This window comes from Salvia hispanica, chromosome 2, assembly GCF_029641045.1.
Source record: "Salvia hispanica isolate PSC_SH4W2 chromosome 2, Shi_PSC_v1, whole genome shotgun sequence".
Classification (NCBI taxonomy): Eukaryota; Viridiplantae; Streptophyta; class Magnoliopsida; order Lamiales; family Lamiaceae; genus Salvia; species Salvia hispanica.
In genome coordinates, this window is record NC_142693.1 from 2232534 (window position 1) to 2253415 (window position 20882).

General features: G+C 39.1%; 1 protein-coding gene and 1 pseudogene across 3 annotated transcripts; one reads left to right on the forward strand and one right to left on the reverse strand.

Moving 5' to 3' along the window:
* The first annotated feature begins 1367 nt into the window (after positions 1-1367).
* On the forward strand, positions 1368-13913 carry LOC125210916 (uncharacterized; annotated as a pseudogene).
* A 486-nt stretch (positions 13914-14399) lies between these two features.
* Positions 14400-16851, reverse strand: LOC125209234 (uncharacterized). 3 transcript variants are annotated; one of them, XM_048108848.2, is made up of 2 exons: positions 14781-16851; positions 14400-14656 (listed from the first exon to the last, which is right to left on the reverse strand). In XM_048108848.2, exon 1 carries the CDS (start codon positions 16789-16791, stop codon positions 14797-14799), a length of 1995 nt encoding a protein of 664 aa, XP_047964805.1. In that variant the 5' UTR covers positions 16792-16851; the 3' UTR covers positions 14400-14656; positions 14781-14796. The 3 variants fall into 3 exon arrangements, with proteins under 3 accessions (XP_047964805.1, XP_047964797.1, XP_047964812.1); XM_048108840.2 differs by having other exon boundaries at positions 14400-14661; XM_048108855.2 differs by having other exon boundaries at positions 14400-14703.
* Positions 16852-20882: the final 4031 nt, after the last annotated feature.

Here is a 20882-nt window from a genome sequence, read left to right on the forward strand (position 1 = left end):
ATTATACATTGAAATCAAACAAATTTTTACATAAAGCAACAAAAAACTCTCTTTTACGTGTAAAACTAATTGTCCCACATCGAAATCACAAAGAAATTTGGAGTTAAAAACCTATCTATAAAATTGTCATTTGTCCCACATCGAAGTCACAATGAAAGTTGGAGTTGAAAACCTATCTATAAAAGGTTTACTCAAGTAATGCAAAACTTGCTCATTTAGTGTGAAGGATTATATTCTATAAATATATTCTTTCACTAATTCACGGATCCTTCTTTTAGTATGGATCGTTGTGAAATTATAGTTTTTATTTCAAGTTAAAAAATGATTTTTTAATTTAAAAATTGATTTTTTTGAATTAAAAATTGATTTTTATAATTAAAAATCATTTTTAATTTTTTTTTTTTTTAAGATCGGGCTCGGGCGTTTGGTCGCAATGGGCGCCCGATCCCGCGCCCGATCGATCGGGCTCGGGATCGGGCGCGACCGAACTATCGGTCGCGCTCGGGCGCGACCGAGGGCTACAATGGATGCCCGAGCGTGCCCGAGCCCGATCTCGGCCGATCGGGCGCGCGATCGGGCATTCATTGTGGATGCTCTAATGGAAAATGAATTGAAAAAGTTAGTGGATTGTGGGTCCTACTTTTATATATTAGTTTTATAATAAAATGTGAGTAGGAGTGAGATAGTGGAATATGAGGTCCACTACCAAAAATAGTAAAAGTGAAATAGGACAAATTTTGGGGGACAGACGAAAATGAAAAAATGGGACAAATTTTCGTGAACGGAGGTAGTATTAGATTTCAATATCCCGAAATTATATAAGTCTAATAAGTTACTTCTTTTATCATCAATTGATTTTATGATGGTACTGCATTAACTTCTACCATGGTTTCATACCATCAGAGCATGTCGACAACCGTTTTATTATACTACCTCCGTCCACGAAAATTTGTCCCATTTCACTTTTACCAATTTTGGTAGTGGACCCTATATTCCACTAACTCATTCCTACTCACATTTTATTATAAAACTAATATATAAATGTAGGACCCACAATCCACTAACTTTTTCAACTCACTTTCTATTACATTTCTTAAAACCCGTGTCCGGTCAAACCGGGATGAATTTTCGTGGACAGAGGTAGTAAGTAATAGTTGGGTCAAGCCCATAAGAAAAAGAAAAAGTCTTGGGCTGAAAAAAAAATTACAAATGCAATAAAAAAAAAAAACAAACAAAAATCCCAACTGTCCAAGATGTACATTGAAGGCCCAGCCCAGCCCATTTTAATTACGTGAGCCCGATGATGCCGTCGATCAATTCCAAAAATCTGCCCTCTTCAACGAAACCATTACTTTTAGCCTTAGCATCAAAAAATTAGCATCGCCATTTTCATTTTCCAGATTTTTTTTTTACCAAATTTGTTTCAAATTAACCCAAGAATTCCAGATCGACAATCAAAATCATGTCTTTGAAATCAGCACTGATCTTCCGAAGATTTCTATCAAATTGTTGGTGTAAACATAGAGGGGTTATGCATTATCACCAAATTCGATGCTTTTCTGCTTATCCCAGATTTGATTTCAGCTGTATACGTGAGCCCGATGATGCCATCGATCAATTCCGGAATATGTTGAGAATGCATCCGCCCCCTTCTGTTATTGATTTCACCAAGTTATTGACTGCTGTGGTCAAGATGCAGAAATACTCACTTGCTCTTAAACTGTTCGGCGAAATGCTTCAAAGAGGTGCTCCTGTAGATGACTACACCTTGAGTATTGCGATCGATTGCTTCTGCCGCCTGGAAAGACCAGATTTTGGATTTGCTATTTTAGGCAGTTTTTTCAAGCGTGGGTATAAGCCTGATGTGGTAACATTTAACACTCTCATCAAAGGGCTTGTATTCGTCGGAAGGATCCCAGAGGCAGCCAAGCTGTGTTGGAGGTTGTCTGCGGAGCAACTGTGCACTCCCGATGAACGTACGTATAGTGTTATGATTAATGGGTTATGCAAAGCAGTAGGTACTGTTAAGGCGCTCGAATTGCTTTGTCGATTGGAGAAAGGAAACTTCAAACTTAATGTTTATGCTTACAACATAGTTATTAATGGCTTGTGCAAAGATAGAAAGGTTGATGATGCTCTCCAACTCTTCTCTACCTTGGGTGAGAAGGGGATTTCACCGGATGTTGTGACATATAATTCAATAATTGAGGGGTTATGCAATCATAAAAGAGGAAAAGAGGCTGAAGACATGTTAAGGAAGATGATATCGCATAGTCTTCCCAAATGTGGTTACATGTAATATTTTTGTAGATGCCCTTTGCCGAGAGGGAAGGATGGAAGAGGCCGAGCATATGCTGGTCAAGATGAGGCATATTGATGTTCAACCCGACATTGTTACATACAGTGCATTGATGAATGGATATTGTTTGTTGGGCGAGGTAGAGAAAGCTAGAAACATTTTCCAACTCTCAGTGAAATCTGGCATCAAGCCTGATATAAGAAGCTACAATAGTTTGATGAACGGGTACTGCAAGTTGGGACGAATTAATGAAGTCAGACGTATTTTTACCATGATTCGCACCAAAGGGTTAGAGCGCGATGTGGTTTCTTATAACATAATGCTAGAGGCCTTATTTGGTGAAGGCCGGTGTGAAGAGGGCTTGAAGCTGTATAAAAAGATGGAAGCTCTACAAGTGTATCATAATGTAATAACTTACAATATCTTGTTACATGGTTTGTGCAATGCTTATCGTATTGATGAAGCATTTTCCATGTTGCATACCATGGAAAACAAAGGCATCAGTCCTGACATAGTAACTTACAACATCCTCATTGATGGGTTGTGCAATGATGGTAAACTCAGACAAGCAAAAGAGGTGTTTGACGAGCTTCCTTCCAGGAATTTACAGCCTAATGTTATAACATATACAAGCCTTATTGGTGCACTTTGCAAAGAAGGACAAATAGAAGAGGCTAAGGAGTTGATGGTACAAATGGTGAACAAGGGGTGCTTGCCCGTTAGTGTGACATACAACGTTTTTGTTCAAGGTCTTCTCAAATGGAATATGTTGGACGATGCGATTCTTGTATTGAAAGAGATGACTGCAAGAGAGGGATGCACACTTGGTGCCACCACTCTTTCGATGTTGATTGAACCTCTACGAATAGCAGGTAAAGATAGTGTTCTATTTGATATGGTTAAGAATCTTTTACCAAAGAAGGTGCAGGCTAATATAATTGGATGATGTTTTACATGGTATTACTATTTTTAACCTTAAGAGTGCACAAGTTCTTATTTTGTTGTTGAATCTCTTATGTTTATAAACTGATATTAAATGCTTGAATTGTATTTTGATGGTTGGATTGTGTAGTCTGATCAAGACTCGTATTTAGATATTTGAAGAAATAATCACATAGTTTCTCATTCTATTTCGAATGATGGGAAACTAGCTTTGACTATCAATCTTTGTGCCACTGTTTGAGCCGATCCCAGAATTCCTTGAATTTTTCCATGCCTAAGTTGATGACGTTGTCGGATCTCAGTGATGTATTGTTTGTCGTTAAATTGGTTTAATTTCATTTTCACGATATGCAAACACTCTTCTACAATGCCGGTTTCACCGCAAAAACATCTGAAGTATGAGTTAGAGTCATCTGATCTTCACTATCTTCTTCTGTGGGCTGCTGTATTTAAAATAGTCCTTTTTCCCTATATGAAGCCATTTCTCCCCACTAATTTTGACAGGAGTGAATTACAAGACTATAAGGCATTTTTCGACGCAAATTCAGAGCTCCTGTTCGATTCGTATCGATATGTTAAGTTGTGCTTGCATCTGCCATTTGATACTTAATAATTTTGTGTAGTTTTGAAGTTTCCTGCCAGATTAATGGTTATAGTGGAGTTTATTTAGACCCATTCTCCATGAGCTGCCCTACGCCTACTTATTAACTTTTTTAATTTTCCTTAAATTTATAGTACGTACTAAAAAGATAATAGTACTCCCTCCGTCCCATTGAAGATGACCCACTTTCCTTTTTGGTTTGTCCTAATCAAGATGACCCGTTACTTAAAATGGAAACACCTTTATCTCTACTTTATTCCCTCTCTCTTACTTTACTCTCTTCTCTTACCACACTAAATATAACTGCATAAAATCCCGTGCCGCCCAAGGAAGGGGTCATCTTCCTTGGGACGGAGGAAGTACTTCATTATATGCATTTAATTGCCTAATTCTCAATTATATTTGCAGGAAACTGCCGCATTATATTGAAGCATCAATTTTATTGCGTGTTTTAATTTAATTATATTAATGGAAATAAAAGTTTTTTTAATTTATAGTAGTATGCAGTTATGCATCTAATATGTTGAAATGTAATATGTATATTTGTACATCAAACCGTCATTTATACTTGTATCAGTTTGAAAATATTGCTTTCAATGACTTTAAAGAGATAAATACAGGTGATTCTAGGATTATGCATGTCTACATTGGAGAGACAGAGATGTATGGAAATATCGGACAAAGGATATATGATATCGAAAATAATGACAAGAAAAATGATGATACTGAAAGTAAGAACAAGAAAGATGATGTTTTTATTGACTCTGATTATGACTTACAAGATGATGAGGATGATGATTTTGATTATAGCTAAAGAGAAGACAAATATTGATGGAGAAGTAGATTTTGATGAAAGTGATAATGGTGATTCGGATATGTTATTATCATTTTGTTAGTATGCCTTGAATCCATTATAGTTTGCCGCTAGCCGAACGGGGTCTCTGATACGGTACTGCTATAACAGGCGACCGACGTCGCCGGGGAGAAGGCAGGAGCCGCGAAGCAGCCAAGGAATGAAGTGTCAATTGCAAAGACGAAGCCAAAGAAGAACGTACGTCCGCCCGAGAAGTTGGGCGACTTCGTTCCCAAATTGTTTCCTAGTTTAATAGTTATTTTTGGTTATTTATTTATGGTATTTAATTTTGCATATTTTTATTGTTTATTTTTGATTAAGTGTCAAGCATAAGTACAAGCTCCGTTTCAGGTTTTCTTTGTTGATTCTTTCCCGAGATGATTAAGATTAGGTCGAATCAACCCTAGGGTCCTTAATTTATAAATAGGGCTTTTGTTCATTAACACAATTATGAATGAAATATTATTTGCCCAAACACACATGTAATTCTCTACAAACCCTAGATAACGCGTTGCCCGACGGAAAAGACTTCCGCGCACAACCGCTTCTAGCCTTCGCCGATCCTACGACTAGATGCCGGAGAAACGATTGATCGTCTAAGCCAATCGGCGATCGAAGTTAGGGGTAAAACCCTAACAACTGGTGCTTTCATTGAGAGGGACCGAGAAGGTCCTCAACAACTGGTGCTTTCGTCCCATGTACTCATGAAACGCAACAACTTCAATGACAAGGCTAGTTGGGGGGGGACCGAGAATGGAATCCTTCCCCGCAAACAGGTTCGGGGGTTGCCAACCGAACGGAAATCGGCGCGGCGGCGGCGGCTTTTATCGGTCGCCACTGGGCGACAGAGAGATAGAACAACGTACGACCGACGATCATCGTAGCGATGACCCAGTCGGACATAAACTAGACCATGTTCTCGACAAGCTTGAGAAATTCGATATATGGAGAGAGGAAACAGATCGTAGATTCAAGTATCTAGATCAGAATCCATTCCGCGAGGCGGAACCACAACCCAAGTTCACCGATGGGGACGACGCAGAGTTTGGTGACTACCGTCGACGAAAATATGGAGAGAAGGGTTTTAATAATAGAAACCCTAATTTGGAATTTTGCGAAGGAAGAGAGCGTGATGGTCGCAGCTGGGAGACGCCCGGATTCCGGCATCCGCGACACCATAACGGCGGTGCTGATCGTCCCTTCGGTCGGTCAGTCTCTTGTTGGGACCCCCCAACGGTACCAGGCGCAGATACCAGGTGCCGACAAACAGCAGCGCGTAAAGATGGACCCACCGCGCTTCGACGGGTCCGATGCAAACAATTGGATATCGAGGGTTTAGTATTACTTCGATCACTTAATGATGCCCGAAGCCCAGAGATTGCACTATGCGGTCATGCTATTCGACCAGCCGGCCACAAAATAGGTATTTAACTATTGTGCCAATTACCAGTTCGTAACATGGCAAGAATTCTTAGATGATGTGCGCCATCGGTTCGATAGGCAAAGTTTCAAGGACTATTTTGGTCTGTTGGCCAAGTTGACGAAGACAGGATCGGTTCTGGAGTATCATGATACGTTTGAGAAATATTTAAACTGGGTCCAAGGCGTCCCAGAGTCGAGGCTTTTTACATTGTTTCTAGCCGGCCTTAAACCGGACATGCAGGAACGCGTACAACTCCATCGACCGTCGCTCAACGTCGTCCTTCGCAGAACCGAGACGGCAAGAACGACCAGACCGGAAGGGTCGCAAACAATACACCGACGACTTCAGCTGCGCCGGATCCCGACCCCGCCGGAGCCCAGCCAGCCCGCACCATAGACCAGACAAAATTTCGTGGGATTCTGGTTTCCCAAGCTGAGAAGGACGAGCGTTCACGCCTAAACCTATGTTGGCACTGCCCGGAAAAGTGGGTACCAGGGCATGTGTGCAAGCAGCGCATATTGTTCTACGCATAAGACGAGGATGTGTTGGAGGTGGAAAATCTTGCAGAATTTGCAGTTGAGGATATGGAAACGATGGACGTGTCACACATACACGCCATGGACGGTGGACGCAGGTCCCGACCATTACGGGTCATGGGTGGGTATCATTCAGGGTAAGGAAGTGAGTGTACTCATCGACACGGGAAGTGACAGGGATTTTCTGCACCCTAAAATTGCCGAAGCGCTCCATATACCGCTGGCACCTATCCGACCCTTTAGGGTGTTTGTAGGAAACGGCGAGGCGCTGCTTTGTTCCCATGTGTCCCGACATACTAAATTAGAGGTTCAGGGGACGGTATTTCGGGTGGATCTCCACGTCTTACAAATCCACGGGCCAGACGTGATCTTAGGGATGGACTGGCTCGAGTCTTTGGGGAAAGATAGTGTTCTATTTGATATAGTTAAGAATCTTTTACCAAAGAATCTAATATAATTGGATGATATGTGTTACATGGTATTACTGTTATGACCTCTAAAGTGCACTAGTTCTTATTTGGTTGTTGACTAATAGCAGGTAAAGATAGTGTTTTATTTGATATGGTTATGAAATGATTGATCAAGACTCATATTTAGATATTTGAAGAAATAACCACATAGTGTCTCATTCTATTTCATAGGATGGGAATCTAGCTATGACTATCAATCTTTGTGCCCCTGTTTGAGCTGATCTCGGTTTTCCTTGGATGCTTCTATGCCTAACTAATATGCATACTAACGAATAGTCATTTCAATTACGATGTATGGCCAAATTTCAATTTGTCCAATAATTATTGTTCATATTATTGAAAAAGCATGCCATCACCGAGCATGGGATTAGAGCGTGAGCGGATGGTGCTTAAGAGACGTCGTCACGACTTATAGCTATTGGAAAAATGAAACATGTACTCCTACGTTTCATATATATAATACCGGAGGACTATAAAGTTACTCCTTCCGTCCGCTATTTATAGTCTAATTTTGATTTGGCACAAGAAGAAAAGGGCAATGAGTTAGTGGAAAGTGGACCCCACTTTTATATATTAGTTTTATAATAAAATTTGAGTGCAATTAGATAAGTGAATGATGGGTCGCTTTATCTAAAATGAGAAGAAAACAAATGTAATTTTAAATCAGAGGCATGAGACAACAGATAAATGGAAGTATATAAGTCCCATGAGTTATATGTTATCATCAATGGGTTTTATTATGTTACTCTATTTACTTCCATAATGGTTTCGGACTATATAATGAAATTTTAGTTGATCAACAAAGATATTTGGGCTGAAATAAAAAAAAAGTAGTAATAGTTGGTCCAACCCAATGAAGGAAAATAGAAGTTTTTGGGCTGAAACGGAAAAATACAAATCCAATAAGAAGAAAATCCCAACTAGTCCACGATGTACATTGAAGGCCTAGCCTATTTTGATTCCAATTACAAGCTCAATTTTTTCTTATGCATGAACGGATTAAAAAATCAAACCTTGATTTCCTTTAAAATGAAAAAATTAATCGTCAAAATTTTCTCTTGCATAGTTGCATTCATTCGTTGTCGGAAGCTAAGAAAAAAAATAGTACTCGCTCTGTTTCATGTTAATAAAATTATTTTTCTATTTCGGAAAGTTTAAGTTATTTGAGTCAAGATGAGGCAAATTGATGTTCAACCTACATTGTTACATACAAAGCATTGATGAATGGATATTGTTTGCTGGGCGAAGTAGAGAAAGCTAGAAACATTTTCGAACTCTCAGTGAAACCTGGCATTAAGCCTAATGTTAGAAGCTACAATAATTTGATGAACGGGTACTGCAAGTTGGGACGAATTGATGAAGTCGGTCGTATTTTTAACATGATTCACACCAAAGGGTTAGAGCGCGATGTGGTTTCTTATAGCATAATGCTAGAGGCCATATTTGGTGAAGGCCGGTGTGAAGAGGGCTTGAAGTTGTTCAAAGAGATGGAAGCTCTACAAGTTTATCCTACTACAAAAACTTATGGAATCTTGTTACATGGTTTGTGTAGTGCTCATCGTATTGAAGAAGCATTTGCCATGTTGCACACCATGGAAAACAAAGGCATCATTTCAGACATAGTTATTTATGATATCCTCATCGAAGGATTGTGCAAAGATGGTAAACTCATACAAGCAAAGGATGTGTTTGATGAGCTTCCTTCCCGAAATTTGATGGTTCAAATTGTGAACAAAGGGTGTTTGCCCAACAGCGTGACTTACAACGTTTTTGTTCAAGGTCTTCTCAAATGGAATAAGTTGGACGATGCGATTCTTGTCTTGAAAGAGATATTGCAAGAGGGGGATGCACACTTGGCGCCACCACTATTTCGATGTTGAGTAAACCTCTGCGAAGGGAGGATAATGATGGTGTTCTTTTTGATATGGTTATGAAACTTTTACCAAAGAAGGTGTAGGCTAATCTAGTTGGATGATAGTTTGTCTTACATGGTACTGATTTTTATTTTCTATGATACTTTGGAGTGTACCAGTTCCAACATGGTACTGATTTTTATGTCTCCTAAATCCCTTCTGACTGCAAAAGTTGTCAAACTCAGAAGTAGATACTTGATGTCAAAAAGTGATGATTTTTCGAGAAGCTATGAGTCTACATACTTAGAGAAAAATCAGAAGCCTTCAAATATTTCAGAGAATGGCATTTGTTAGTGGAGAAACAGATATGGTGTCTTGATTATCTATCTTCTGAGTTTGATAAATTTTGTAGTTGTCAACAGATATGTAGTCTTTGATGAGACAAGGATGCCATATGCTGAAAAGGACAAGAGCATGGAGGGAGCTTATTTGGAGGTGGAGCTGACAAATCAACAAAATGGTGAATATCATCAGCATAATACTGATACAGGAAAACCAACAAATAATGATATACAAGAAGCAGAATCGTATAAGCTGGCTAGAGATAGACCAAGAAAAAATGTAAAGCTTCCAGAGAGGTACAATGACTATGAGAAGGTATTCTATTCATTGTGTGTTGCAGATGATACTTTCTCTGTTCCATAGTAATAGAGTCATTTTGCCATTTTGGTACGTTCCATAGTAATAGAGTCATTTCCATTTTTAGTAAAAGTCAACACATTTTTCCACACCTACTTTACTCTTTCTTACTTTATTCTTTCTTCATCTCTATACCTTTTTCATTTTCCACTTTACTCTCCATTTACTTAATTCACCAAACACAATTTTTCTTAATCTCTGTGCCGAAAAGAAACGTCTCCATTACTCTGGAACAGAGGGAGTATCTTATTTGATGAACCACCTATTTTTCAAAAGGCAACGGAAGAAGAAATTGAGTCCTTGCTTAGATCAGGGCTACACACAACAAGCAACGAAGTGTTCTCACCTATTGTACGAATGTGTACTAAGTCATGCCTCTGACGCACCATGTATGATAAGTAATTGTGTCAGAAATCTATCGGGTTGGGTCAGATGAGAAATTTACATAATCAGGTAAAGTTCATGACTTTTCATGCAACATTTAAAGTAAATGGGAAAAACCAAACTATGTTAAAAATTCATGACTTTCCTAGCAATTTGCCCTTATATAATTACATAGTATGGTTGTAGGGATCAGATTAGGTACGGATTCACTATTTACCAAGACCTCTTTGTTCTTCATTAGGAGAGCTCAGTCAAACTCTAACCATGCGACTGATTTTGTTGAGTTATCAAGATTACAACCAAAGAACTATCAACTATTACAACTATAGTCAATATGCTAATCTAGGGTTCTTGAAGTATCACCAAAGTTCTCCTAAGAAACCTGCACACTGAATAAACAGATTAGCAATAACAAACAAGATCCTCTCGGATCAAAAGAGACATTGCACAATCTGGTTAACACAAGAAACAAGAGAGAAACTGAATAGATCAAAAGATGGCTTAGAAACCCGCCAATAACCAGATCTATTCTACCAGAAACCAATCCAAGGGAGCACCGTTGATATCTGACCAGATCAACCTCTCACTGCAGAAACCAACACCACACAACTTCACCACACAAGAACTAGACACCTCGAACACAAACTCACACAGAAAAGTCTCACACACTAAACTTTAGATCTTCACCACACACAGCAACCGAAGTAGTTGTCTTCTCCACCACTCACACTCGGTCAATCACTAAAGAAACCGTGAAAGATCACTCAAGAATGGCAGGAGATCCATCGGAGAAGAAAGGGCACACAGAGAGAGAGTTCTAGATCTGCAAAGAGAAGAGAGAGAGTAGGGTTCGATAGAATGAGAGACTCTCTCCACTCACATAACTAACACACTCCACAATCCAACGGCTCAGAGCCGTGATCCGGGTGAGAGTCCACGTGGCAGCATCTGGAGCAAGAGGTAAGTCATTTGGGCTCAGCCCAAATCAATAACACATGGACCAAATAAATAACCAGCCCAAATAGAAAGTCCATCAATATCCAACATACTCCACCTTGGACTTTATTCTAGGAAACCAATCTGGTTATAAGCTAAGGTCAAAATCATCACAACCTACAAGGTAGATCCCTCAGCACCAAAGGACTAAGTCCACAAGCATTTTGGGAACTACCAGGTTGCCTTTAGACACCAGAGTGGCTGACACCCATTAGTCTAAAGGACTCCATGCCTCTAGCCACCTACCACCCTTACCACAGCTGATAAGGTGGCTGAGGTCTTTCCCCCGGGACATGCAACGTATCCTAGATCAAAGTGCAAATATTTAATGCAGAAAAGAAGTTTTTCTAATGGTAAGGGCTTAGTTCCTATGTCAGCTGAGTTTTTATCTGTATGCACTTTTTGAAGAAAAACTTTACCTTTTTCTACAATATCCCTAATGTAATGAAACCTTACATCTATATGCTTTGTCCTATCATGGAAAACAGGGTTTCACATAACTGAATAGCAGACTGAGAATCAGAGAACACAACAGGAGAAGACTTCACAAACTTAAGTTCAGAGAGTACTCCCTTTAACCAAACAGCCTCTTTCATTGCCTCAGTAATGGCAATGTACTCTGACTCAGTAGTAGACAAAGCCACTATGTGCTGTAGCTAGGATTTCCAACTTATGCAAGACTTTCAAACTGTAAACACATAGGAAATAGTTGACTTCCTCTTATCCCTGTCATTAGCATAATTGGAATCCACAAAACCAGTTAGTAGAACACCTTTATCACACTTAGAATAGCATAACCCATACTTGGCAGTTAATTTCAAGTATCTCAAAAGCCATTTCAGAGCATAACCCATACTTGGCAGTTAGTAGAACACCTTCATCACACTTGCATTTATCTGTTTTTTTATCAGTCTATTTTGATAAAATTTTAAATTTATAAATCAAATAGTTTTTTTTCTTCTTATGCATGAATGCATTAAAATTGAATTTTGATTTCTTTGAAGAGTAAAGGTCAATTTTGGTCCAAAACATTCACTTTTTGAAAAACAGGTCCATAAAAATGAAAATGTCGCCGTAGTCATTTTTTTTACGGTTCCGTAAAAAACTAACGGTCAATGCCAATTGTGCAGTGGCATATAGTTTTTTTACGGAACGATCAAAAAAGGACCACTGTGACGAGGATTTCATTTGTTATGGACCTGTTTTTCAAAAGTGAATGTTTTGGATCAAATTCATATTTTAGTCATATCTTTAGGACCATAATTAACCTTTACTATTCTTTAAAACTAAAATTAATTTAGCTGTTCATTTGTAGTTTGAAGCTGTTCATTTGTAGTTTGAAGCTGTTCAAACTTTAAATTTTATTATTGTCATGAATCGGCGATGGAATGATTGCTCAAGAACAGCAAGAAACAACACACAAGAATTTAACGTGGTTCGATCAATTGATCTACATCCACGGGCAAAGAACAGATGTGATCCTTTATTGATGATGATTTACAGAGATTACAAACAACAAGGGAGCTCAACAACTCGACTATAAATCTCACACCTCTAATCTAACTTTCTTCTTCAAAGTTAATCAAGTGAAGAAACCCTAATGAAATGTTGAATCTAATGTGAAAGATGCACGCGAATAATGTGAGTGCAATTGAGCTTCCACATTTATATACTGATGTGGCAGCTCATCTCCTCAGCTCGTGGTCCCAGCTTGAGGCGCGCTTCAACAAACCGCTTCCACTCTCAAGTTAGCCGTTGCACTTGAATTCCAGCCGTTGATCCGGATGATCAATATCGGATGTCTCAGATGCATGGTTACCCTTTATCAATTATATACATAGTTATTAGTTCTTTAACATAAATCAAATTTTATTTGGCGATCATAGTGATTTTCCAAATGATCAATTGCGGCCCTAATAAGACTAGAACAAATTCAAAGTTCATTGCTCCAGTTCTCAACATGGTCTGGGCCGAACGAGACCTGAATTCACATCTGCAAACATCTGCAAATTGATGTTCAACCTGACATTGTAACATACAATGCATTGATGAATAGATATTGTTTGCTGGGCGAGGTAGACAAAGCCAGAAACATTTTCCAACTCTCAGTGAAATCTGGCATCAAGCCTAATGTTAGAAGCTACAATAATTTGATGAACGGGTACTGCAAGTTGGGTCGAATTGATGAAGTCGGTCGTATTTTTAACATGATTCGCACCAAAGGGTTAGAGCGCGATGTGGTTTCATATAGCATAATGCCAGAGGCCTTATTTGGTGAAGGCCGGTGTGAAGAGGGTTTAAAGTTGTTCAAAGAGATGGAAGCTCTACGAGTTTCTCCTACTACAACTTATGGAATCTTGTTACATGGTTTGTGTAGTGCTCATCGTATTGATGAAGCATTTTCCATGTTGCAAACCATGGAAAACAAAGGCATCATTCCAAACATAGTAATTTATGATATCCTCATTGAAAGGTTGTGCAATGATGGTAAACTCAGACAAGCAAAGGATGTGTTTAACGAGCTTCCTTCCCTAAATTTGCAGCCTAGTGTTATAACATATACAGCCTTATTGGTGCACTTTGCAAAGAAGGGCAGATAGAAGAGGCTAAGGATTTGATGGTACAAATGGTGAACAAGGGGTGCTTGCCCGTTAGTGTGACATACAACGTTTTTGTTCAAGGTCTTCTCAAATGGAATAAGTTGGACGATGCGATTCTTGTCTTGAAAGAGATGACTGCAAGAGGGGGATGCACACTTGGCGCCACCACTATTTCAATGTTGAGTGAACCTCTGCGATGGGAAGATAATGATGGTGTTCTATTTGATATGGTTGTTAAACTTTTACCAAAGGTGTAGGCTAATCTAGTTTGGATGGTATGTGTGACATGGTACTCCTTATTACTACTATTTTTACAGATACTTTAGAGCGCACAAGTTCTAATTTGGCTGTTGAATGTCTTTGTTTATATATTGATATTAAATGCTTGAATTGTATTTTGATGGTTTGATGTGATACATGGAGATTTTGTTCTTCTAACTGGTGATACTGTGAGCGACATGCCAATAACCGATGTTCTTAAAGACGTCTCTATTAACACAGCAATCTCGTCTTGGAACAGAAGAGCTGTTTATGGCAATTGATCCTGAAACCAAAGAGCTCTTATAATATGATACTGATATGACTCACTCTGGACAGGACTATGTTGGATGATATTAGAACATGCTTGACCTATAAGTATAAGAATTTATATTAGTATTTAAATGTTGGACGATATTAGAACATGCTTGACCTAACCCATTTTTTCTCTAGCCGGAATGGTTTGACAGATCCAGAGAGTCAAGTAAAAGCACAAAATGAGAATGAATTCTCAGTTACCAAAATACAGAGAAATGCAGATAGAATCCTCAACAACTAACCGTTTAGCTCATCCAAATATAACAAGTTTTGAAAACAAATATACTCTGACAATATTAGCATGTTCAATTGCATCACATTCACGCAGCAGCATTAAGGAATTCATACGTCACAAGCATACAAAAAATTGAATCTGGCTTGAAGCTCCGAGACATAAACCTCTTGGGCTGCATCGATCCTCACCCTGCACTAGAAACAACGAAGCATGCGTGGAAATAAACATAACATGAACTAAAATCAGCAGTTTCAATATAAGTTTCAGATTAAAATTATAATTATGCATAAAGAGTGGTGATAATATCACTAACCTTCACTTGATAAGGACTAGGATACAATTTCCTTGGGCGTAAGGTCCTTCATCAATTTGAGGAAAAAATCATCTCCACTTGGCATCGAAGAAGTTGCAGAATCAGCTGAGAATCCCTTCTCATGCATTTCTTCTATGAATGATCTTGCCTTGTCAACCTCATTTTGTTTTAGCAGAGTCCCGGTGATGACATCGTATGTTACTTGATTAGGCCCACAACCACGATTCTCCATCTCTAATAGAAAATGTTTTACTTCATCAATCTCCCCATTCCTACACAGCCCATACAGCAATATATTGTAAGTACACAAGTCAGGACACACTTGTTGGTCTTCCATATCCTCAAAAAGTTTCCAGCCCTCGGAAAATCGACCCATACTAAATAATCCGTGTATCATGGTATTATAAGTATGGTTATCTCGTACCAAGCCTTTATTTGGAATTTCAAGAAAAAGAAGCCAAGCTTCATCCACACTTCCCTTTTTGCAATATCCTTTCAATAAGCTATTGTAAGTAACAATATCAGAGGTAAATCCTTTATCTTCAATCTTGTGCAGCAACAAAAGAGCCTCATCAATCTTCCCAATATTACACAGCCCATCCAACAATATATTATAAGTATGCAAGTTAGGACAACATACTTGTTGGGCTTCCATATCCTTGAAAAGTTTCCAGCCCTCAACAAATCTATATTTACTAAATAATCCGTGTATCATGGTATTATAAATACGGTTATCTAGCACCAAACCTTTATTGGGAATTTCAAGAAAAAGGAGCCAAGCTTCATCCACGCTTCCCATCTTGCAATATCCATTTAATAAGCTGTTGTAGCTAACAATATTAGGGGTAAATCCATTATCTTCAATCACACGCAACAATGAAACAGCCTTATCCATCTCTCCATTGCTACACAACACATCCAACAATATATTATAAGTATGCAAGTCAGGAAAACACACTTGTTGATCTTCCATATCCTCAAAAAGTTTCCAGCCCTCGCCAAATTTATTTGCACTAAACAATCCGTGTAGCATGGTATTATAAGTAAACACATTATGCAGCAAGCCTTTAGAGGAAATTTCATGAAAAACAAGTCGAGCTTCATCCACAAGCCCCTTCTTACAGTATCCATTTAGTAAACTGCTAAAACTTACAATATCAGGTTTCAGGTCCATCTCTACCATGGAATCTAATAACTGTTTTGCTTTATCTACTTCACCTTTCAAACAAAATCCATCAATAAGTGCATTATACGTGACCACATTGGGTAAAATACCCTTGCTGTTCATCTTAGGAAGAAGTCGCAAAGCGTCATCCACATTTCCACCCTTGCAGAACCCATCAATTAATGTGCTATAAGCCCAAACGTTGGGTCTCCACCCACAACTTTCTAATCTATGAACCCAATCATAAGCCACAATGACCTGCCCAGTTTTGCATAACCCATCTATCAAGTGCAGAATCATAACCTGATCAGGCTCACAAAATTTTAAATCCAGAACCTTTTGGAATAATTTCACAGATTCTGCCTCCTTACCCTCTAAAAAGAACCCTTTAATGAGAGGGCTGATTGTCGCAGCATTTGGTTCGAAACCACTCTTAAAAAAGAAGGCCATTATAGCAAAACCAGAGTTTATATCTTTCAAGTGACAGCAACAGTTAACCGCAATATTCATAGTGTAAATATTAACAGGGAATCCCATCTGAAGCATTTCATCAAACACATTGAGGGCAAAAGAATACTGCTCAATCTTTACACAGACACTCATAAGATTGTTGTACACTAGAATAGAAGGCTGAGGCCGCATACTCTTCATTTCTCCAAACAATTTAATAGCATCATCTAATTCTTTAACAATACTGAAATCTATTGTGCGCCGCTTAGGTTGAAAAGCCTTGGAAGAGAAGAGAGAGAATGGAGGAGAGAGAATACCCGTTTTACGAGACCATCGATTGAGAAATCCTCTTCCATGAACGAGATCGATTGCAGATACAGCAGCCCTTCTGCTCATCTTCAGGTGAGATTGAAAGTGAGAAAAGGGAAACAATTGGGAAAGAGACTTTTCGCAGTTTCAAATATTGAGAAATAAAATTGTACTCCATTTTTTAAGACCAATTACTAAAAGATACTCCCCTGTCCCGCTTAAGATGACACGTTTTCCTTTTTAGTTTGTCCAATTAAGATGACACATTTTTTTTTTTTTGGTAACTTTCTCACAATTAATAAACTCAACCACTTTTTCTCATTTCTATTAAAATATCCATTTTTCTTTATCCTTCTACTTTAATACTTAAACCCACCTTATCTTTCTCCAATTAAACACTTTAACCAATAACTCCTAAAATCCCGTGCCGGCTAAGCAATGTGTCATCTTAGCCGGGACGGAGGGAGTACTATGAGAGCACCGTACAATTCTTCTTCCTTGAGACAAAAGGATTGTGTGAGGATTAAGAAATCTTTTTTACTTTAAATTAGGACAAAGGATCATGTTACAATTTGCAATCATTATTTTAAAATTGCATGGCCATGCATAGCATGGTTGTTAAAACTAGTTTAATATAATGGAACTCCAAAAAATTATGTTTATGCACGTAATATAATACTTCCTTCGTCCCGAACTCATTCCTACTCACATTTATTATAAAACTGTTAGCATGCCTTGAATTTGTATAGGATTAGGTTTCCTAATTGGGATAGGATTATGTTTCCTAGGCCCAGTCTGTCTAATGTGTGTCTATATATATGGGAGTAGAGCACATAAATTTGTATCTGAAAACCGCAGTCATAATACAATTTGTTCTCCGTTTATGCCCGTGGTCGTAGCCAACACAACGTTGGTGAACCACGTAAATTCTGTGTCTATTTACGTTCTTTTGTTTCTCGATTCACAATTGCCCTATTTGTCATAACAAACTGGTATCTAGAGCCTTGGTTTTCGAACTAGGGTTTTGAATTCCGCTGCGAGGGTTTTGTCTGGTAAATCGAGATGTCTGCTCTGAACGTGAAGGTTGACAAATTCACCGGGAGAAATAGTTTTGGTTTATGGCAGATCAAGATGCGATCTCTGCTGAAGCAGCAGGGTTTGTGGGAGCCGCTCAAAACAAAGAAGGCTACAGAGGATGATAAGGAGTGGACAACCCTAGACGAAAAGGCCCACTCGACCATCATATTGAGCCTGTCTGACGATGTTATCATCGAAGTTGCGGATCAGGAGACGGCTGCTGCTCTTTGGGCGAAGTTGGAGAGTCTATACATTACGAAGTCTCTAACCAACAAGTTGCTCTTGAAGCAACGTTTGTTTCGGTTACGCATGCAGGAAGGTACGCCCCTTCGGGATCATCTGGAAAATTTGAATAAAATTTTGCTAGATTTGCGTAATGTTGAAGTTAAAGTAGAAGACGAGGATGCTGCTTTAATTTTGCTTGTGTCTCTGCCTGAATCTTACGAAAATTTTGTTGAGTCTTTTATGACTGGAAAGGAAACTCTTTCGTTGGAGGATGTTCGATCTGCTCTCCACATCAGAGAGGATCGTCAACAGGCAACGAGTTCAGCCACAGAAGATCTGCCATCGGGATTATCTGTTACGGGTAAAGGACAGAAGAAATTCGGACAGAAGAAACAGAACTCAAAAGGTTCAAAAGGTCCTAAAGGCCCAAAGCCAGATGACATCTGCAGATATTGTAAAGAACCAGGGCATTGGAAGGCTGATTGTCCAAGGATAAAGAAGAAACTGGGCAAGAAGGAAGATGCTAACGGTTCTGCGACTGTGGCAGAAGCTGATGACACAAATTCGGAAGAAGAATTGGCCTTGGTTGCGGATGAACAGCCACACTGTAATGATGTGTGGATTTTGGATTCTGGAGCGTCATATCATCTCTGTCCTCACATGGAGTATTTCAACACTTATGAGCGTCATATCATCTCTGTCAAGTGGCTCACTGCAATGCAAGAAGAGATAGAATCACTTTTGAAGAACCTGACTTGGGAATTGGTTCCACGGCCTAAGGGGAGAAAGATTGTTACTTGCAAATGGATTTTCAAGAAGGAGGAAGGCACTACACCAGATGAGGGCATTAGATACAAGGCTCGTCTAGTTGCAAGAGGGTTCACGCAAAAGGAGGGGGTTGACTATAATGAGATATTCTCACCAGTGGTCAGACATACTTCCATCAGAGTGTTACTTGCGATAGTTGCACATTATGATTTGGAGCTTGAGCAACTAGATGTGAAGACGGCTTTCCTACACGGATTGCTTGAGGAGGATATCTACATGACTCAGCCAGAGGGATTTGTGGTTCCGGGCAAGGAGGATTATGTGTGCAAGTTGAAGAAGTCCTTGTATGGACTAAAGCAGTCTCCGAGGCAGTGGTAATAAGAGGTCTGACAGTTACATGATCAAGCTGGGATTCAACAGGAGTCCGTATGATTGTTGTGTCTATCACAACAAAGCTGACGATGGTTCTATGGTCTATCTTGTTCTATATATGTGGATGATATGCTCATAGCTGCGAAGTCGAAGTCTGAAGTACAGAAGTTGAAAGCTCAGCTTAGTGTTGAGTTTGATATGAAGGATTTGGGTGTTGCGAAGAAAATTCTGGGCATGGAGATTTCAAGAGATAGAGAAGAGAAGAAGCTTTCTCTGTCACAGAAGAGCTACATTGAGAAGATTTTGTCAAGATTTGGCATGTCTGCATCTAAGGCTATTGATACTCCAACTGCCATTAACATTCATTTGTCATCTGATCTTGCACCGAAATCCGAAGTTGAGGAGGAGTACATGTCTCGAGTCCCGTACTCTAATGCAGTAGGGAGTTTGATGTACGCCATGGTCTGTACTAGGCCAGATATAGCGCATGCTGTCAGCGTTGTTAGCAGGTTCATGGGAAATCCTGGAAAGGAGCACTGGTAGGCTGTGAAGAGGATTTTTCGTTACTTGAGAGGTACGTCTGATGTTGGTCTCATTTATGGAGGTGATACGCACTGTTTAGTGACTGGTTATTCTGATTCTGACTACGCTGGAGATGTCAATAGTAGAAGATCTATGACCGGTTATGTTTTCACTCTTAGTGGTTCTGTTGTTAGTTGGAAAGCAACTTTGCAGGCTGCAGTTACTTTGTATACTACTGAAGCAGAGTATATGGCATTGACAGAAGCTGCTAAAGAGGGAATATGGTTGCAAGGGCTAGTTGGTGATCTTGGTTTACATCAAGATCAAGCTGTTGTGTTTTGTGACAGTCAGAGCGCTATTTGTTTAGCCAAGGATCAAGTCCATCATGAAAGGACTAAGCATATTGATGTGAGGTATCATTTTCTAAGAGATGAGAAGAGAATTGAGGTGAAGAAAGTAGGTACTGCTGATAATCCTGCTGATATGTTCACCAAGTCAGTCCCGCAGAGCAAGTTCCAACATTGTTTGGACTTGCTTAGTGTCATGAGCTGTTAGTTGCCCGTAGAGGGCAAATCTGAGGCAAGAATGGAGAAGTTTGTTCGTCTGATGTTATGATGATGCGTCTGCAAGGGAGAATTCAAGTCAAGGTGGAGATTTGTTAGTATGCCTTGAATTTGTATAGGATTAGGTTTCCTAATTGGGATAGGATTATGTTTCCTAGGCCCAGTCTGTCTAATGTGTGTCTATATATATGGGAGTAGAGCACATAAATTTGTATCTGAAAACCGCAGTCATAATACAATTTGTTCTCCGTTTATGCCCGTGGTCGTAGCCAACACAACGTTGGTGAACCACGTAAATTCTGTGTCTATTTACGTTCTTTTGTTTCTCGATTCACAATTGCCCTATTTGTCATAACAAACTAATACTTTAAAAGTAGGACCCACATCCCACCAACTTTTTCAACACACTTTCCATTACATTTCTTAAAACCCGTGCCGGGTTAAACCGTGTCAAATATTCGAGGACGGAGGGAGTATTATTTTTTATGTAAGCAAGTTGGGTTGGACTGAATATCTATCGATAAATCTTGACCCTGCTCTATCTAAGCCTATTTCATAAGTGAATTGCTAGACTACGCATAAAATTAGTTCTTTTATTGCATTTTGTAATTTCTTGTGTATTTTTAAAACTGATTAAATATTACAAACTAA

What these genes read in the sequence shown, in the direction of transcription:
- LOC125209234 (XM_048108848.2), bottom strand. Translation starts at nt 16,791, where the DNA reads ATGAGCAGAAGGGCTGCTGTATCTGCAATCGATCTCGTTCATGGAAGA.